At 45.9% G+C, this 18,215-nt stretch overlaps 1 protein-coding gene across 1 annotated transcript in view; it reads left to right on the forward strand.

Annotated features, from left to right (window-relative positions):
- Nucleotides 1–10,505: 10,505 nt before the first annotated feature.
- LOC141468633 (protein eva-1 homolog C-like) overlaps nt 10,506–18,215 on the forward strand; it is a 204,738-nt gene continuing 197,028 nt past the window's right edge. Inside the window, exon 1 of the mRNA XM_074153770.1 lies at nt 10,506–10,605. Coding sequence (XP_074009871.1) covers nt 10,506–10,605 — 100 coding nt within the window. The remainder of the gene's footprint in view (nt 10,606–18,215) is intronic.

An 18,215-nucleotide genomic window follows, 5' to 3' on the forward strand; every position in this document is an offset into this window, starting at 1 on the left:
AGTGCACCCTCAGCAAGTTTACTGGTGATACCAAGCTGAGTGGTGCAGTTGACACGCCTGAGGGATGGCATATATCCAGAGGGACCTTGACAAGCTCGAGAAATTGGCCTGTGTGAACCTCATGTGGTTCAACAAGGCCGAGTGCGGGGTCCTGCACCTGGGTCGGGGCAGCCCCTGGTATCAATACAGGCTGGGGGATGAAGGGATTTGGCACAGCCCTTCCCAGAAGGACCGGAGCGCGCTCACAGCCCAGAAAGCCAACCATATCCTGGGCTGTATCAAAAGCAGCGAGGGGAAGGTGGTTCTGCCTCTCTGGTGAGACTCCACCTGGAGTATTGCATCCAGCTCTGGGGCCTTCAGCCCAGGAAAGACATGGACCTGTTGGAGCAGGTCCAGAGGAGGCCATGAAGATGACCAGAGGGCTGGAGCACCTCTCTTATGAGGACAGACCTAGAGAGTTGGGGTTGTTCAGCCTGGAGAAGAGAAGCCTCTGGGAAGACTGTATTGCAGCCTTGCAGTACCTAACAGGGGCCTACAGGAAAGATGGGGACAGACTCTTTAGCAGGGACTGTTGCTGTAGGACAAGGGATAATGGCTTTATACTGAAAGAGGTAAGATTTAGACCAGATATAAGGAAGACATTTTTTACACTGAGTGTGATGAAACACTGGCCCAGGCTGCCCAGAGAGGTGGTAGATGCCCCATCCCTGGAAACATTCAAGGTCAGGTCAGATGGGGCTCTGAGCAACCTGATCTAGTTGAAGATGTCCCTCCTCATGGCAGGGGGGTTGGACTAAGTGACTTTAAAGGTCCCTTCCAACCCAAATTATTCTATGTTTCTATGATTTTATAAGTTTGGAAGGGGAGGAAGAGTATGTAACAAAGTAAGATTAAGTTCAATAAATGGTTCCAGAAACCTTTCCCTTAGGCAGTAAATTCTTGGGTCCTCTTTGAATCCTGTATGGGTCCAGATGCCAAGAGGTGTCTGTATCCCTGAGTTTCCATAGTGGAAGTGATGGAGGATGAGTCTCTGGAGCCATCTTACAGAAAGCCAGAAACACTATCAAACAAATCCCTCATTGACCAGTCCAGGCAGCTCCTTCAGTACTTATATCAAACTGAAAGACAGCTCTTGGGTTGGAAGCATCTACCTCATTCCAGAAATCGGAGGTACCGTCCTTCAGAAAAAGTCTGGAACATCTTGAAAACCCAAAGAGAGCAATGAGTTGAATGTCCCCATCCTGTTTCCTGAGATGCTTAAAAAAAAAATAATCAAAATGGATTATGAAAGAAATCTCATTCATCTTGAAAGGCAAGTGTAATCTAAAGACTGATGGGTGAACTCCCAGGTACCTTTACATTTCATAGAGTCAATATTTGTTCTTTCTCCATTTATAACCCCATTACTCTCTCTAGGTGGGCAGGAGATTTCAAAGGGGGACCATTTGTTTTTCTTGATTAATGCATCAAGGCTAGTGGTTTGTCATAGTAAATTATACCTACTATCACAACCTGCTCATGCAGGAGAAAAAGCGAGACAAAAATTTATGATTAAATTGCTCAAAGTCACAGCTTCTCATTATTTTAAACAAAGCAAGCCAACTTCTGCTCTTCATTACTCTGTGAACAGTGACTAAACTGAGGAGAAAACGTGATCCAATATCCTTTGTTTTGGAAAAACCCATTAGAAATCACAAAATTATTTTCCACTACACTGGTTCAACTGTTTGCAGTATTACTGCATGAAGATAGGTGGGAGAGAGAAACTGCTGCTTCATTTTATGTCTCACTTAACTTCCCCTGGATCCACAGCAGGGCTTTCACCTGAGAACTGGGCTTTACAGGTTTTATATCTCTGCCTCCTCCTCCAGGGAAGCAGCAGCAGTTATGGACACTGGCTTCCTAAACCAGCCGAAGAAGTCCTCAGCTCTCCTAGGTATTCGTGACACCGTTTGTGGCAATTCTCTTTTGATGAAAACCAAACTGCCTGAAATGAGCACTTAGGACCAAGACTCCTTTTGATGAACACAGCTGCTTTTCCTTTAATGTCCGAAGGTGCATTTTGCAGAGGGAGGGCTATGTGGAGGCTACCCGGTGTGCTGCGTCGGGGTAGATTCAGTGAGCCGAAAAGAAATGATTTTACCTGTCACTGCAGGAAGGGAGAAGGTGGTTCGGCTAGTTATGTATGTCCAAGATGGGGTTGGCAAGTGAAGCAAGAAATTGTCAGCAGGGGAGTAATAAATAGAAAAGATTCTCCATGGGGAACAGGAGCTCAGGTTGAGAACAGCTAGGGAAGGGCTCTGCGTGAAATAGCACCCAGGGGATAACTCGGAACAGGGCAGAGAACAAGCACCGGAGTGGTGGGCAGGGGAGGGCTGGGAGGCTGGTGCTGGCTTGTCAATCCATGGCAAAGGGCTGGTCCAGCAAAAATAGAGATGGGTTTGGAATCTGGGTGGGCTCTAGTCCCTTTTTACCTCAGCTGAGGTTTTTCTGAGGTTACTTGTTACTTGTATATAGAAATGGCACCTTTTATACTAGTCTTATGCAGTTCCCTGTTGCTTGCAGCTCCTAAGCTAATGATTAGCGTACACGCACAGCTCTGCAAGTTACACTGAGTCACTCCAGACAGTGCCTGGTGAACTCGGACATTTCCAAATCTCTTGCAAGCCACTGTATACTCTCCTTCCTTCCTCTGTGTTCTTTATAGCTGGTCCAGCAAGTAATGTTACTGCGTTTGGTATCAGCCATGTGTCTTTGACCCCGATGCCCAGAGGCAATAAACACAGTAAAATTTCAGTAGGAGCCTTCTGCAGTGGGACGTGCAAGTTAATTGGAGTTAATTTGCCCTAGAAGCAAGTTAATTGGAGTTCCCTAATGCCAGTGTTGTGGCTACGGAGTGCAAAGATTTGAATGGCTTGAACTTCAACGCCATTGTAAGTTCTTAGGCTGTTTTAGATGACATAGTCCAGCACTGCCTGCAATGCCCAACACACCCGGACTTTGCCTCTGGGTAGTCTCTTGAGACCATTGTAAAACAAGTAACTGGCGATATTATTGTCCTGAGTACTTAAATGCATGTGGAAGTGCACGGTTACTCTTGAAACATTCCTCTCAAATAGAAGAGGTTAAAAAATGGAAAAGAAAATGTATTTTTATGCACATGTGAAAGGAGAACGTAAACCTGTCCTTCTTCTTGCAAATGGCAGACCTAGTCCACTGCTGAATTTGCACTGATGCCAGTGAAATTACACTTGGGATTAATTTTACCCATTCAGCAGAATGGCATTTCCTCTGATTCCCTTTGATTTCTTACCAGTTTGTGATCTGTGAGCCAGAGGTTTTTTGTGTTATTTTCTGTCTATACAAAAAGGAGGGAAATACCCTGTGCCCCCAGGCAATGATAAGCCTGAGGTGAAAGATGATCTGTCTGAGTTTTGCTGGAAAGAGATTTGCTCACTATATGTTCCTCACATGTTCTTCAGCTCTGCCTTCCATTAGACCTGTCCTTTAATAAAGAGAACATTAGAAAGTGTTACGCTTCAGTGAGATCGCTTTCCTGCAATCTAGAATTGTTCAAATCCATCCATGATCAAAGACATGAGGATGTGAGGGACTTAGAGAGCTGTGTTATTGGTTCACTCTCACATGAGAGGACAGTCCTGGTCCTGAACCAGGGAAGACAATAAGATTTTTTAAATTGGCTTCACCAACTCAAACTTGAGCCCAGTCTCTGCTGAATACTCCTCTAAGAATGGTCTACCCTGGTAACTGCTGTAAATAGGGGAAAGCATGACAGGTAGCAGCCTGGGCTGTAGCTGTGCTGGCATCTAGAGGTGGGACTGCAGGATGCACAGTCACTTCTGGGCAGCTCTAATCAGGCCTCCCTATGTAGCAAGATGGAGAAGATGCTGTGGTGCTGGCAGATAGTACCAGTCTGCACTGGGTCCAGGGATATTTATTCATTTTTAGCCCATGCCACTGCATCTGCACCATGGCTATTAAGAACTTCTGAAACACTGGTGGGACTTTTAGCCCACCTCTGGCCATGTTCATGCTATCAAACTCCAAAGATTCCTTCCTTCCTGTTGGGAATGGCCAAAGTCCCTGTGGACTCCCAAGCCATGCTTAAGAATTGTCTGGATGCCGGGTGGCCTGGGTCAAAAGGATGCTAAGGACTGGTCTAACAGGTAACTAACCAGATGAGTTGCAGTGCCTGTGTCCAAACTCTTAGAATCATAGAATCATAGAATTTGGGTTGCAAGTGACCTTAAAAATCATTGAGTTCCAACCCCCTTCCATGGGCAGGGACACCTCCCACTAGAGCAGGTTGCTCAAAGCCCCATCCAGCCTGGCCTTGAACACCTCCAAGGATGGGACACCCACAGCTTCTCTGGGCAACCTGTGCCAGACCCTTGCTTGGTTCAGCTTAGTACTGTGGACTTGGATGTTATGCAAAAGCTTAATGGCTGTGATTGGAAACAATCAATTTTGTGGGAAAGAAGGTCTCTGGCAATGAAAATGGCTTTCCCAATGGAAGTGTCCAATGTAAGTTACAACAGTAGTTGCGATAAGGATGAGATGTGATTGTGTGTAGAGGATGTGTGCCCATGAGGGACAGGAGGATCTGGGGGAGCACTGAAGGACTCTTTTGTTGTCCTTCATGCTACTGCACTCACATGCCCTCAAGGTGGAGTCCACAGTACTCCTGAGGTTTGGGATAGGTCCCTGTGGTATCATCTTAAGTAATATTTTAAGGATGATTATTGAGATGATTCCCAGTTTGTATCAGATTCCACCATGGCATGTTTCTCCCACAGGATAAGCAGAGAACTTCCAGACAAGTGAATCTGAGGAAGAATTCTGCTTCCTGTGGAAATGAACCACAGTGTAAGTTATCTGTAAGGGCCGGCAGTAAAACGGGAAACAAAAGGGAAAAACATTGTGGAGATCAAGATTAAAAGGGGTCTGTAACCCAAAGCAACTCACACCTACATTAGCAGCAGGACAGAGACAATTCTCCCCTGGTTACCATAGGTGAGATAATAGAAAAAACCATGCTGCTGCTCACATTGAACCAGCTGAGATGTCTCTGCTCTTCAAAGCAAAGACCATCTAGGTCAGAGATAGATACCTTTGGGTGTAAAATTCAGCCTCTTACCTAACAAGCACCCCTAGAGAGCTCTAAATATACTAAAGGAAAGATAGCAGTGGCCAAAAAAAAGCCTGTACGTACCATCATCCAATTGATGCAGAAATCTTCCCTGTTAGGAGAGGACTAATGAGTCAAGTCAAATGGGAGAAAAATTTTACGTTATAGATATAAGAAGACAGTACAAGTCCTGAAGGTCTCTGTGAACTTCAGGGTCTCATCTGGGTGCTATATGCCACATAGCAAAAATCTGAGGGACCAACATCCAAACAGGCAGGACAGATGAAACACAGGGAAAAGGAAGGATCCAATTCACAGCTGAGGAACTGATCTTGAAATCTGATCCTTGAAATCCTTGTCTCTTGAAATCCTTATGTCACTTGCAGTGGAGTACAAAGATGAAATATGAAGACAGCTCCGAATCCCTATAGTTCTAGTACAGTGATTAACCCAAGAACATCCTGTACAAAAGGCACCAACTAAACCCAGTTGGATATGCTGGTCCTAGATAAAGCACCAGACTGTACAGTATGAACATAGAATATGGCATCACTATACTAAGGAGAATGCCAGCTGAGAGAAGTTTCAGCATCAGTTACTTGGTGCAGACATGCGGAGAAAGTTTTCAGCCTTCTTGTGGATGACTTTGTAGTCTCCAAATATTTTATTTTTGACATTTTTGCCCATTGAAGTATTTTGCATCACTCTGTACAACGTTTCTCAGTGTTTCAGTGAGATAAGTGCATCACTTGGGGCCTTTGCTCTACACAGAATTATGTTAAAGCAACACCCTCGCTCCAAACCTGTCCCACTCTGCAGCACAGTCCCCCAGGATTTATATTTGTTTTGTAAACTGGGGCGATTGAGTGACACAAAATGTGAAAACTTCAAAGGCTTATCAGTTTGAATATTCTGCACAGCTGTTGTTTAACATTGAATATGGAGACCGGGGAGGATTTTACTTGTGAGATACTTGGTGTTGTATTGCAAAACTGCATTATGTGAAGTCCTGTGCCTTCAAACTGATGAAAGCAAACAGTGCTTACTTCCATGAGTAACCCCATCTGTTTCCATAAGACACTCTTAGGCGAAAGATCAAAAAAACCCCCAGAACAAAGAGCTGTACTATGCTGGGAAACTTTGCTAGTTTGTATTTGAAACTGTCCACACAGTGTAGAAGTATTTCTATAGGTATAAATGCACATCTACTTTGTCATTAGTTTACATTCATTTAGCAAGGAGGCAATGTGGCCAAGTGGAAAGAGCTCTAACTGGACTTAAAGATTAAAAGTGTTTAATCTTTTCTCATCTCTGACAGTTTCCCCTGGCTGACCTTGAAAAAGGAGTGACCTCAAACTGTTGACTGTGCTTCCCGCATGTGTGAAATGGGAGAATGCAACCGTGGTCTTTTGGAGAGCGCTTTGAGACTCGATGGAAAACACAGTGAGAAGTAAGTAATGTTACTAGGGTTCAGAAAGCAAGACTAGTCCTAGCACCTTTGTACAAATAAACCTGCCTGTGACCGTGTAAACAAACAGGGCTTTAACCCTTCCTGTGGTTCTCTAACTGAAAGCTAATCCTGGTCTGGCACTTCTAGTGACCAGCCCCTCTTCAAGCTGTTAATGGTTTAGTCAGAGAGGTAGAGGTTAGTGGTGCAGGATCACTGAAAAATAGGGAAGCATTACCAAAAATCAGCCCTAGAAGGCAGCAAGATGAGCACATAGAGCATCCAAACTGGGTCTGTTTCTCATTGCCATTTACAAACTGGGTGATGTTGGGATGACAAAATTAGATGGTGAATTGATTCCCTTCTCAGTGCCTCAGTTTCCCCAGTTACAGTTGTACTTAACTGCTTTTAAAGCACATTGGGAATTTGGATGTGTGTTTCAGATGTTACAGTTTTATGTGTAGCAGGAGAAGGAGAGAATCTGCAAGAGAGGAGTATGGGAGGAGAAAGAACAATGCAATTGTTGTGTATCATGATCAAACGGGAGGACTGAGGTACAGTTGTTAAGCACTCTGGACTAAAGCCACTTTGGGATTCAGGTGACTAACTCCTGGATTAGCTCTGGTTGGAGAAGTACCCTGTTCTCCTTGGAGGTGGGACTGGTTGGTGTGCCTGCTTCTCAGTGGTGAGTGGCCACAACACTGGTCACTGCAGGAGAAGCTAAGACGTGCTGAGCTGAGGCCCAGGCTCTGTGCGTGTAACTAGGTGCTATGGACTTCTTTGCTCCTTAAGCTGGCCATATAGACCCCATGTGCTTTTTTGCCATGATCACATGATCAGGAAGGTATTAAAACCCAGCTCAGGCACAAGGCTCTGTGTCTTCTAGAGGCAGAAAGTGTATTTAAGTATATGCAAATGTTGTATCTAAGAGCAGTCATTCTTTGTAGTTAATCTGTGAAGAAACAGAGGGCAAACAATCATTCCTCCAAGCTAAGATGTAATGCTGAACTGCATCAGTACCGGCCTAGTCCCGATTCTGGGTGGCTTTGGGGACAAGGGAACCAAGAGATTGTGTATCATCATATGCATTATTACCTGTTCCCAGGAGACATATTTAAAGGCATGGCTGGATTTCAAGGGCTGTTATTCCTTCAGTGTCCTCTTGATTCATGTTTACCCCATGAGACTGTCCGTGACAGAGAGACCATCCTTTGTCTGTGCTGCAGTTGGGACAGGTGGCCTCTTTCCGTTTGAAACACACAGCTGATGTTCCCACATGCCCTAAGGAATAAGGGCATTATGGAGATGGGCTTCAACTGAATTGTCTGTTTCTCAGAGGCTGATACATCTTTCCGATATATCTTTTTTCTATCTTTTTTTATAAGAGCTGCTTTCTGCTTTCCTTTTGGAAAGCATCTTTACAAACTTGCTTAAAAACAAAGCCCTCATGTGACACTGCTGTAAACTTCCTCTGGTTTGACTTTATTAACAACAACCTAAAGGGCTGCTCAAGCACACTTCCCATGTTTAGCCTTAAACCCTTTGTCACCACAGTTTTTTTCTTCCCCACCTACTGAATCAGCCAAAACTAATTACCCTTTAATCAGTAAAATCAACACCTGCTAACAGGGTGGGCTCTTTTCAGCAAATAGTGCTTCCCTTTTCCAAAGCGCTGATAAATTTCCAGGGGCCCTATTATTTCTTTGTCCTGCTGATAAGGAGCTTTGACTGATAGTGGGTATGGTTATCTCATGCCTATAAGGCAAGAGTGGTGAATCTTCCCCTTGGCAAGGGTAGCAGAACTGAGACAAGAATTATACATAGATGCTAGGAGCCAAATGTCTTGATCTTTTCTCTTTAAAACTTAGGTCAACCCTGGAAAATACGGGTCAGAGAGGTCTGGTATGTGGGATTAAAGTCTCAGGTGAAATAAAGAGTAAAGAAGCCCACAGAAGTTCCTGCTCTTTGATGCTGTGTAGGCAGCCCTCTGCAAAAAGGTAAGGAGGCAGGATTGTCTGCAGAGAGGAGGGACTGGGACTGGATTGTACAGAGCCTGCTGGACCTCAGGATATGTCTTGTGCTGTCAGATGGACCTAGAGCCACCACTGTCCTTGAGAGGTGACTCATCTGCAACTTCACTGTAGATCCTCAGTGTGTGAAGAGCTGTTTGTGGGAAAGAGGGTTGCTTGGGTGCAATTCAGGCCAGACCAGCCTCTTGTTCAGGTGGTCTGGGTGGATGGGTCATTGACAGGATTCAGGCTCAAACTGAAGATTTTCCGTACTACCCTCATCCTCAGTGTGGAGGACTGGAACTTGAGCAAGCAGCAGTATGGACAGAAAGCAAACGGGGCCACAGATTTACAGCTCCTCTTGAAGTTTGCTCTTAGCACATAGATCATCCCAGGACAGATTTCTGGTGGAAACAATGACTGTGGTTTTCATGGCAGCGCTCTTGAAAATGTCTTTCACATATAAACTGACAGCCAGTCTGATTTTCATCTGAGAACAGCTGAAACATTGTTAGAGATTTCATCATAAGGAACTCTTTACGAGTGCCCTCAGCTCTGAAAAAAGCAACAGAGCCCTTTGGGCTGAAGTCTCTTAGGCTTGTTTTCAGGTCTAAAGTGAATGTTTTTGAAAAGTTTTGCTTAATTCCTTGTGGATGAACAGGACAGAGGAGTAAAAAACAGTTGTGGTTTTCGGTGGATGTTTCCATTCAGGTTATTTTTGCGGGGTAGAAGCCGCAGCTTTGTTCAGCAGCGGTGTGTGTGCCTGGCTCCAGCTCCCCTTCCCTGGCAGCCCGGCACAGTGCTGCTCCGTAGGTGTGTGCAGGTGTATGCCCAGGCTGCTAAATGCCTTTGCCTGTGAAAACTGTCCCCTGCTCTCTGCACTGACACTCAGCCTAGATATGTTGGCTATGTCCATGATTTATACCAAAGCCTATGCCCAAGCGGCAGTGTTGGTGACCTGAGCTGGAGCCTTCCTGTAGCTCTGCAGGGTGGGCAGTGCTGGTGTTAGCAGAGAAGTCGATGCTAGTTAGAGGTTAAAGGAGTTTTTATGGAAGCAGACAGGTCTCCTGGGTCTGAACACCTCAGGTTATGATCCACATGATCCTCTGTTGAGCTTGATGGAGGGGACAGGGGTCCAGTAGGACAGACGGAGTCTGGCATGGCTGGCTGCTGTTAAAAGGAAGGAGGATTTTGGAAGTGTGGGCTGATGCCAGTCCCAGTCCTGCAGTGAGATCCAGGAGGGATCCCTGGGCCTGTGCAAAGTCTCCTCCACTGCAGGATCACTCTCAATGGTGGACACAGCTGAAGAATTATCCTGTCACCAGTCTGGCAGGACACCAGCGCTCACACTGATTTCGGCAGCAACTAGAAATATCCATCGCTGCAAAAATCCTTGTGAATTCAGGCATTTCTTTTGGGCTCCCTCCTTGGAAAATACTGCCCGTCCTTCTGCCCATCCGTCTGTCTGTACACACCGGAGAGACATCATCCCCGGGCACATAAAACAACAGCAACCAGGTTTCTCCAAACCAGCACCCACCCCAGGGCACCCCCCCCATCCTCCTCCCCCCCGCCAGCTTGCAGTGCTGCCGCTGGGCAGCTGCACAGGGATAGTCCGCACCGTTTTGGGGGCGAAGCGGTGGTTTTTAGGACCCTGGGACCTCCGCCAAGGCTCAGGTAGGTCCGTCTCATTCGCCAGTCCCGCTCAGCCGGGATTCATTCACTCCCAGGGATGTGTGAGTGTGTGTGTGAGCTCACTGCTTCCCCTTCCCCGCTGCTCCCCCTCATCCTTCCAAGCCATGGGACTAACGCTGTTCTCCGGGCGATGAGGAGTACCGGATCGGGGCAGCAAGCGCTTTCCTTTTCCCTGGAAGGAAAGAAGCCGTGAGGATACTTAAGGATGTGCTGCCCAGATGTGTCTCCCGCCTCCACCTTCCTCATAGGGCTCCTGTGCTTGACAGCTTTCAGCAACTTTGCTAAGACTTCTGCAGACTTCTCAGGTAGGGGAGAAGCGCCGATCCTTTCATGTGCTGCTTATGGATAGAAGCTCTTATTAGATTGCTCTGGAGCAGCTCAGGGAAAGTGGATGTGAGCAGATTTGGGATGGTTATGGGGGGAGTAATTTTAATCTTTTTAAAATAAGCCGATGAAAAGCATCTTCCGTAAGAGGATTTTTGAGTTTGTTAAAAGCCTCTCTCTATTAGCAGAACTATTTCAGTAGAGTTAGTCCGAGTAACTTTGGGAACGAGGAAAGGAAGAGTGTTAACTTGTGGGAGTTTGTAGCAGGTTTTGTGCTGTGTTTCTCTGAGGGGTGAAAAGAGCTGGGTTAGGGGACTGAGAAGGTCTAGGACATAAAGTAAAGCTAACGTAGCAAGACCCAATTATTTTGTAATGGGCCAGATTCCTCTCCTCTTAACGTACGGTTCCTGGTTGTTGCAAAAGTCTCCTGAGCTGAGATAAAGGCAATGTTACATGCACAGAATTAATTACATTCAGAACTTAAGTTTACTTAAGCAGGAGAAGAAATGTCTCATTCGTAAGTATTTTCTTGCTCTAAAAACATTCACAGCACTTGAGTTGTGCACAGCAGGTAAATACGCAGCACTTTGAAGGTATGGAGTCCCATGTAAGTTTTATAACTATGTACAGCTGCGTCAGTCGCTTTAAAATTACCTTTCTGCTCCGGTTCTTTATGGATGTGCATGTGGATCAGAGCCAATATAACAGACTTCATTTTACAGTTGAGCAGGGTTGATTAGTTTGCTCGGGAATGCCTAGTGAGGGTCACTTTGCTTTTAGAATATCGGTTCTAATTTTGGGTCTTAGTGTGAAGAACTCGCCTGGCATATTCTTTGGCTGTGTGTTGCAAAACTCTTGTAGCGGATAAGAGCTGCCAATTATAGTTTGCTGATGAAAAAGTGTCATTTACAAGAGTAGAATCTCACCGGACTTGGGTTTCAACACATGGCAACGCCGCTCCTCGCTGCCCGGGAGCGCGTGTGTCTGCGTGCTGTGAGAGATTTGTGTTAGAAAGGAGGAGCTTGTGGTGGAGGGGGGCGAGAATATACACAGTAGCTCAAAGTCTTAATGCGAATTGAAGGGGGCTGACTCGCTTGTGATTCAGTCTCCTCTGGAGGCAGGTCAGTCCTGGGGGCTGCCATTCAATGCAGATCTGCCTCTGAATGGGAAGGACTGAGGCATTTCCCTGTTTCTAGTGGGTTTTTCTCTCTTGGCATTGAGCTTTCTCTGTGCTCCTCCTTGCAAGCAAGTTAATGCAGGAGGGGTGCATAGAGTGGTCAAGAGAGGTGCTAAAGCTGCAATGGGAAAAGTACTGGTCCTTTTAAAATATAGATAAAGTTCATCTCAGCCAGGCCAAATTGCTAAGCATTAAAAAGTGCAAAAGTGTCAGAGAGCAAGGGTACTTCATGCTGTGTGTGTGCAACATAGCCAGAGCAATGGAAGCGAATTCAATAGCCTTTGGTGATGCTGGCAGCGTGGGCAGAATCTGACCTTTTAAAAAATACGGATAAGAAGGTTGCTGATAACAAAATCATGGTTTCTGCAACATCCAGCTGTACTGTCACACTTTGGGAGAAGGGTGGCTGAAATCCCTGTGTATGTGTGTGGCAAGGCTGTACTTTGAAGCAGGGCCTATAATCCCAACGGCATAACCTCCCGTGTGTTTCCACGACTGTTGAAATCTGCCAGATCCAAGCTATGTTTTCTGATAGCGGGCTTGGCAAATATCCCTGGTCTTGTTGGACTGACTGTACCTCGCGGGACAGGAAACATGGTTTGCTGCAGGAAAGGGCTGTACCCAGTGTGTTGCAGCTCGAATATGATTTTCGTAAGTTCAGGAGCTGGGTAGCCACAAGTTGAAAAGGGGCAGGAAAAGGTATAGCATTTTCCAGATCACACCTTATGCTTACCCCATATATTTTGCAAAGACCCCATTTGTCTCCCTCCAATGCTTGAGGGCATACACTGTGTGCCTCTGTGAAGGAGTAGTGGCCCAGATCACTCTTCCTACCTGATGGAGCACATTGCTTATTACTGTTACTCCTATATATGAATTGTCAGCTGGCACGGGGAATGGAAGGAGGGGTAGCCTTTTAATATAACTTGACCATAATGTTTTCTGTCCCCTTATATACTTATTTTTCTATACTTCGAGGTGTTCTGCGTTTTTCTCAGGCACGGCTGGAATTGAGCAGGTGAATGTCTTTGGGGAAGCCTTAGAACCTTACTGTATGCTATCCCAGCTAGAGGTGGTGCATCCAAAACATGAATTGTGTGCATCCCAACGAGATGAATGGATTTGTATTGATTACTGCTGCTGAGGAATGCAAGGCTTGCTGTGAGGTTTCTGCCGCAATTCGGCTGCCCAAGGGAGATGACACAGCTCGGTGGGATGGAAGGGCTTTTCCAGGCTGCAAACAGCAGTACTGTCCAGAGGGAGCAGCTGATGCTCTTTGGAGACCATTATTTCAATCCTGGAGACCTTGTTGAGCAACAAAACTTCTCCAGCTTCTCAGCTTGGTTTGACTCGGTGCTGCCAGGGAGGTTCTGCTGTTAGTGATAGGTCCTGGCCTTTTCGTGATGGGTGAGACAGAATGCATAGATCCAGCCCTGTTGGCTGCAGGAAGGTTACATTTTTACATATGTCATGAAAAGGCACCCTGAGAGAGTAAGCAGAGGTATGGTGAACTGGGTCACTCATGGAAAGCACAGGTAGAGCTGGTGGGGATCTCCATCATCTCAGTTCCCAGGCCTCTGAGCGTATGGTCTCATGCTGTGGCTCCATCCCTCCTGTGTGAACAGCGCAAATGCCACAATGTGAACATGATGAGTGTGTGTCCTGCTGGGGACTGGTGCAATCTGAGATGTAAGAATTAAAATTCCTTTTAAGTGAAGTATTTGAACTATGTGAAGAGTGTTGAAGTTGTTTTCTTTAATAGTTCTTTAAACATTGGTGTTTGCAGGAGGGTGTGGGGGTAGGAAGCAGGTCCTTGGGGAGAGAGTGGAGTTATCAGGCACTTTGCAGCCACTTCTTAAGAAGGCCTGGACTCTTTCTCTGTGGCTGCTTGTAGTATGGGCTCTTGATCTAATCTCATTCTGTGATCAGTTCTTGTGCTCAGGACTGTTTGAAGGCTCAGGACCTAGTGTCATGATGTGTCACATACCCCTTATGTTCAAGGTGACGCTTAAAGACTGTGATGAGGTGTGGGTAAGAGGCTGGTCTTTTGAATCTCTGTGCTTTAACTATAAACTCTTAATCCTAATCTCAGTCCTGGCAGTGAACTCCCTGAAATTCCTCCTGGTTGATAAAACTTCACCTTTGTTTTAGCCCTTTTCTATTTGTGGTGGGAGTCCAAGACAAAGCAATGGCTTGCACTGCTGGAGGAAGCTATGCTGTAGCTCCTCTGCGTAGGCTCTGGGAGGCAGTGATTCTTGCGCAGTGCATGCAGCTTGCTCCTTAGAGGGACTAGGCTGATGAAAATGGGGCCAAAAGTGAGTCTTTGCTGCTAACTTAAAATGCAGGCATGGAAAGCTTAGTCGAAAGCTTAGTCAACAGCTATTGTTCATATCCTGTGCGCTGTGTTTCTCCAGCCGTGGGATTCCTGACTCTGAAGCCAGTTCGTGCAAACACATGTTGAATTCTGCTCTGCCCACTGCCAGCCAAGGTGACCATTTAATTTCCAGCTGCATACCTGCAAGGGATTAGGCTTATGTAATTATGATGCTGTGCTTCAGTTCTCCTCAGTAACTTTCCTGTTCATTAGCTAATGTCAGGTACATTGGACAGAAAGGCAGTGGCATCAGATCTATGCAACTGCTACAAGTTTCATGTTGGAGACAGATGTGAAGGAGACAGATCCCTTCACTACTGCTGCAGTGCAGAGAAGGCTGTGCTGTGTGCTCAACCATTTGCAGACATCAGAGAAGCCACTGCAGGGACCTAAGCCAAAAACTTAAGTTTCTAGGCATGGAAATAGCTTTGATGGGAGCTCCTGCTTTTTCTGACACAGGAGAACCCAGCTGCAGGACGTAAAGCTGTAGGAATAACAGTCCCAGTAGTGCTACTCCCCCTGGGCCTGCTTTAATATTTATGTTCTTTGCATTATATTTGGCACGAGCTGGATGTGAGCAGCACATTGCTTAAGGGAGCTGATCCGGCATCGAGCCAGATGAATCCTGATAACTCCCATCCACACCCTGCAGGTGAGCCCTGGGTAGCTTTCGGGACCTCTCCCTGGAGGCTCTTCCTGGCTTTGAAAGCACAAAGATTTTTTTTGTTGTTGTTGTTGTGGTTGGTTTTTTTTTTTTTTCCCCCCAAGAATGGCAGGTTTCAAGTGAAAGCTGCTTTGCCACCTCCCTGCTAATTGGCTCAGTGTGTTTGTTTGAGCTGATGAGGGTTGGAGTTGGGAGGGGAAAGGCACTTCTCCCTGATTGCATTTAATCAGTCCATAATAAAGGCAATTTGTTTGACAAATCCATTGACCAAATTATCACCAAAATCTACATGCTAACAGCTTCTGAATGGCTTCAGTCAGACTTTGATACTGGTTTTGGAGCCCTGAATGGGTCAATGGTATCAAGGGGGGTCCCGGATTTCCATGTGCTGAAAGCTGCAGCCTGCGAAAGAGGGATTTTCAAGAGAAAGGCAGATACAATTTCTTTTCCAATGCGGTGGTGTAACTCAGTAATGAGGTTTGTGCTTTTGACCCCAGGGGCAAACAAACATGCTTTAGACTTCATTTAAAGACTTAGCCGAACCCAGGACACCTCCATACCTTCTCGGTGAAGGTCTCTGAGTGATGAGGTTGGATGGATCTCAGGCTGCTGCTTGAAGAGGTCCTTGCCCCGGGTGGTGTTTTCCTCCTCAGCTGGAGGTCCCGTGTGCCATCCATCACAGCCATGTGGGCTGCAGTTTGGCTTGCTGAGGGAGGTCTGTGCTGGGGGAGAGAAATTCTCCTTTGCAGAGGTGACAAAGTCCATAACCTCATCAAAGACCAGTTTTGGTCTCTTCTGGTAATGTTCTGGAGATGTGGCTGCATGGTGAGCTGTAGGGGATGGATCTGGGGAGCTGAAGGGGATGGCTGGGTCTGGCAGCCATGGCTGAGCAGTTCTTAAAGGGGGAAGCTGAATTTAGTTTTGTGTCATGTCTGTCTGTCAGTGGGAAGCAGTTTAAAGACCTCAGAGAGCTGAGGGGTGTTGGAGGAGGAAATCAATGGGGGAGTATAAAGCGCCAGTTCCGCTGCTGTTGGGAGGGGAGGAGGAGAAGCAGCACAGAAGCTGGAGCTATTTTGGTGCCTTAGAGAGTTGGTTTGGTTTGTCAGCGGGGATGCAGCTTTGTGGTCGTCAAGATAGCATGTTAAGCAAAGATACAATGTCTGTGCATTCCTGTCCTGAAGGCCTGCTCCAGAAAACACTGAGGATTTCTCAACAGTTGTGCTGATAATGCTGTGAGGGAGGACTTAGGACTTGTTGACTCTTAAAATGTTCAGAGTTTACTTTTACTGACAGCTGAGGGGACCGAGCTGAGCTTCAGGAAGAGAAACACGTGTTTCCAATTCCCTGTGTTTGTGGTCCTGGGCTGTGACCAGCGATGCTGATGTTACTGCTGTGAAAAACCAGCTGCAGGTCTGGATTTGCAGTGCCAGGGAAAGGAGGCACCATCAGGTAGGAAGGGAGGGAAGGAGGGAGGGATGGGGTTGCTGTGAGTGCCAGGATGTCTCATAAGAGGTCTATGTGAAACCTTCAAGCTCGAGAGCCATATTTATGCATCTGGCTCATGCCATGTGGAAATCCAGTGTTTTAGCCATCGGAGCTGTCAGCAGGAACCAAGAGACCCCAGGGATCCCAATGTCTGTGTGATGATTGGCAATATTTATATAGTATCTACTAATTGCAGCTGTCCAGAAGCTGATCCACCGATGCAGACTTTTGTCGATACCAGGAACACTTTATTTAATTATTATTATTAAAACAAACAAACAAATCCACAGTGGTAATTTTAATCACTTCAAAGTATCCCAGGTTATCAGTACCCACTAGATGCACAGTCTATTTGAGTAACATGTCCTTGCAGCATTCTTCCTAGGTCTGTGTGTTGTTAGAGATACAGATGCTACAGAATTAAAGAAGGCAACTGTTTATGTCCTCAGGTAAAAATTGTTCCCTGATTTAAGACTCTGTGAAAACAGAGTTTATGTAACACAAATAGTTTGGTCAATTAAAATATGTTAAAATTCCAACTTTTTTTTTTAATCCTTTCTCAACTGAGATACTTGGATGCTAAAATCATAATATAAACTGGGGACACGCACACACAGAGCATAAGCTTTGTCTCTGCAGGGGGAGAAAAACTATGTATTTACACTTGGCACTTTTGCTGATCCTTTTGTTGATGCTAACTTAAACATGGGCTGATCTCCCAAAGTGCTCAGTGTTCAGAACTGATAATTGGACTATGCTGTGTTCAGGTGGGTGTGCAGGGATTTTAGGTGGCCAACACCAAGACTGTTTATGTGTCTTATTTGAGATCGGCTGCTTGTGCTTGGCATGTTTGTGCGTGTGGAGGTTGAACTTTCTGCTTTCTGTTCCAAGACAGCGATCCCAGTCCCTGTGGGGGACTATTTGAAGCAACTACCCCTGTTTTGTTTTTGTTTTTTGTTTTTTGTTTTTTTTTTTTTGTGCTCTCATCATTCCTCTTTCTCCAGATACCCAAGACCTTCACAGATTCAGTCTGTTTCTGTCCCTTGAAAGGTATGTGGCTGCCTGCAGGAACAGACCTGATGTGCTGCTCTAAGTAGTTCAGAGGATTTGTGGCCAGGTTGGTTTGGTGCAATACTACGAGGTTCCTTGTGTCCTTGCCAGTGCTGTGCCTCACTGATCCGGTTACTGCTGTTGTCTGGGACTTTTGTGCTCCTTCCAAGAGACAGGCAAGGGCTAAATTCTGCTCAGCTGAGAGGGAGCTTTGCAGGATGCACAGAAGTTAATCCCAACTCATCTTCTTGCTGATTAAATCTGATATAGAAGTAATAATTGCGAATATGTTTAAGAGAATTGCTTGGGTTACCTGTTGTTGTTGTTATTATTTATTTATTTACCTAGCTGCTCCTTTTGCCTGAGGAAAGGTGGTGAGTTTTATCTCTCTCAGCCTGGATTTGGGCCTACCCAAGTATGTCTGGCTCAGCTCACTAACTAAGGATGTGAGCTCATTCATAGTAATTAAAGTATGTAAGTCTGCTCTTTCGGGGATGCTTAATGCTTGGCTGCCTGGAACCCAGTGCGTGTCTTTTCATGTCAGAGAGACAATGATGGTTTGGCAGTTCTGCATTGCACAGTAAAATGAATTTTGGCTGAGTCTCTTCAAATATACCATGTGCTCTTGAGCCATGTTGGTAAATGCTGTGGTATCAGCGTTGATGGGGCTCCTTTGGATGTTAAGGCTTGCTGTACAATAATCATTCTTGGATCCATCTGGATCCTTGCAGGAAGACAGAGCAGCACATGTGGGACCTGCAGTTCGGGCAAGCTCTCCAAGCGGTCAGGTTTCAGAAGTGGATTTGAAGTCACAGATGGACAGAGCATACTGCTGAAGAAT

The sequence above is a fragment of the Numenius arquata genome, chromosome 9 (genome assembly GCF_964106895.1).
Source record: "Numenius arquata chromosome 9, bNumArq3.hap1.1, whole genome shotgun sequence".
Classification (NCBI taxonomy): domain Eukaryota; kingdom Metazoa; phylum Chordata; class Aves; order Charadriiformes; family Scolopacidae; genus Numenius; species Numenius arquata.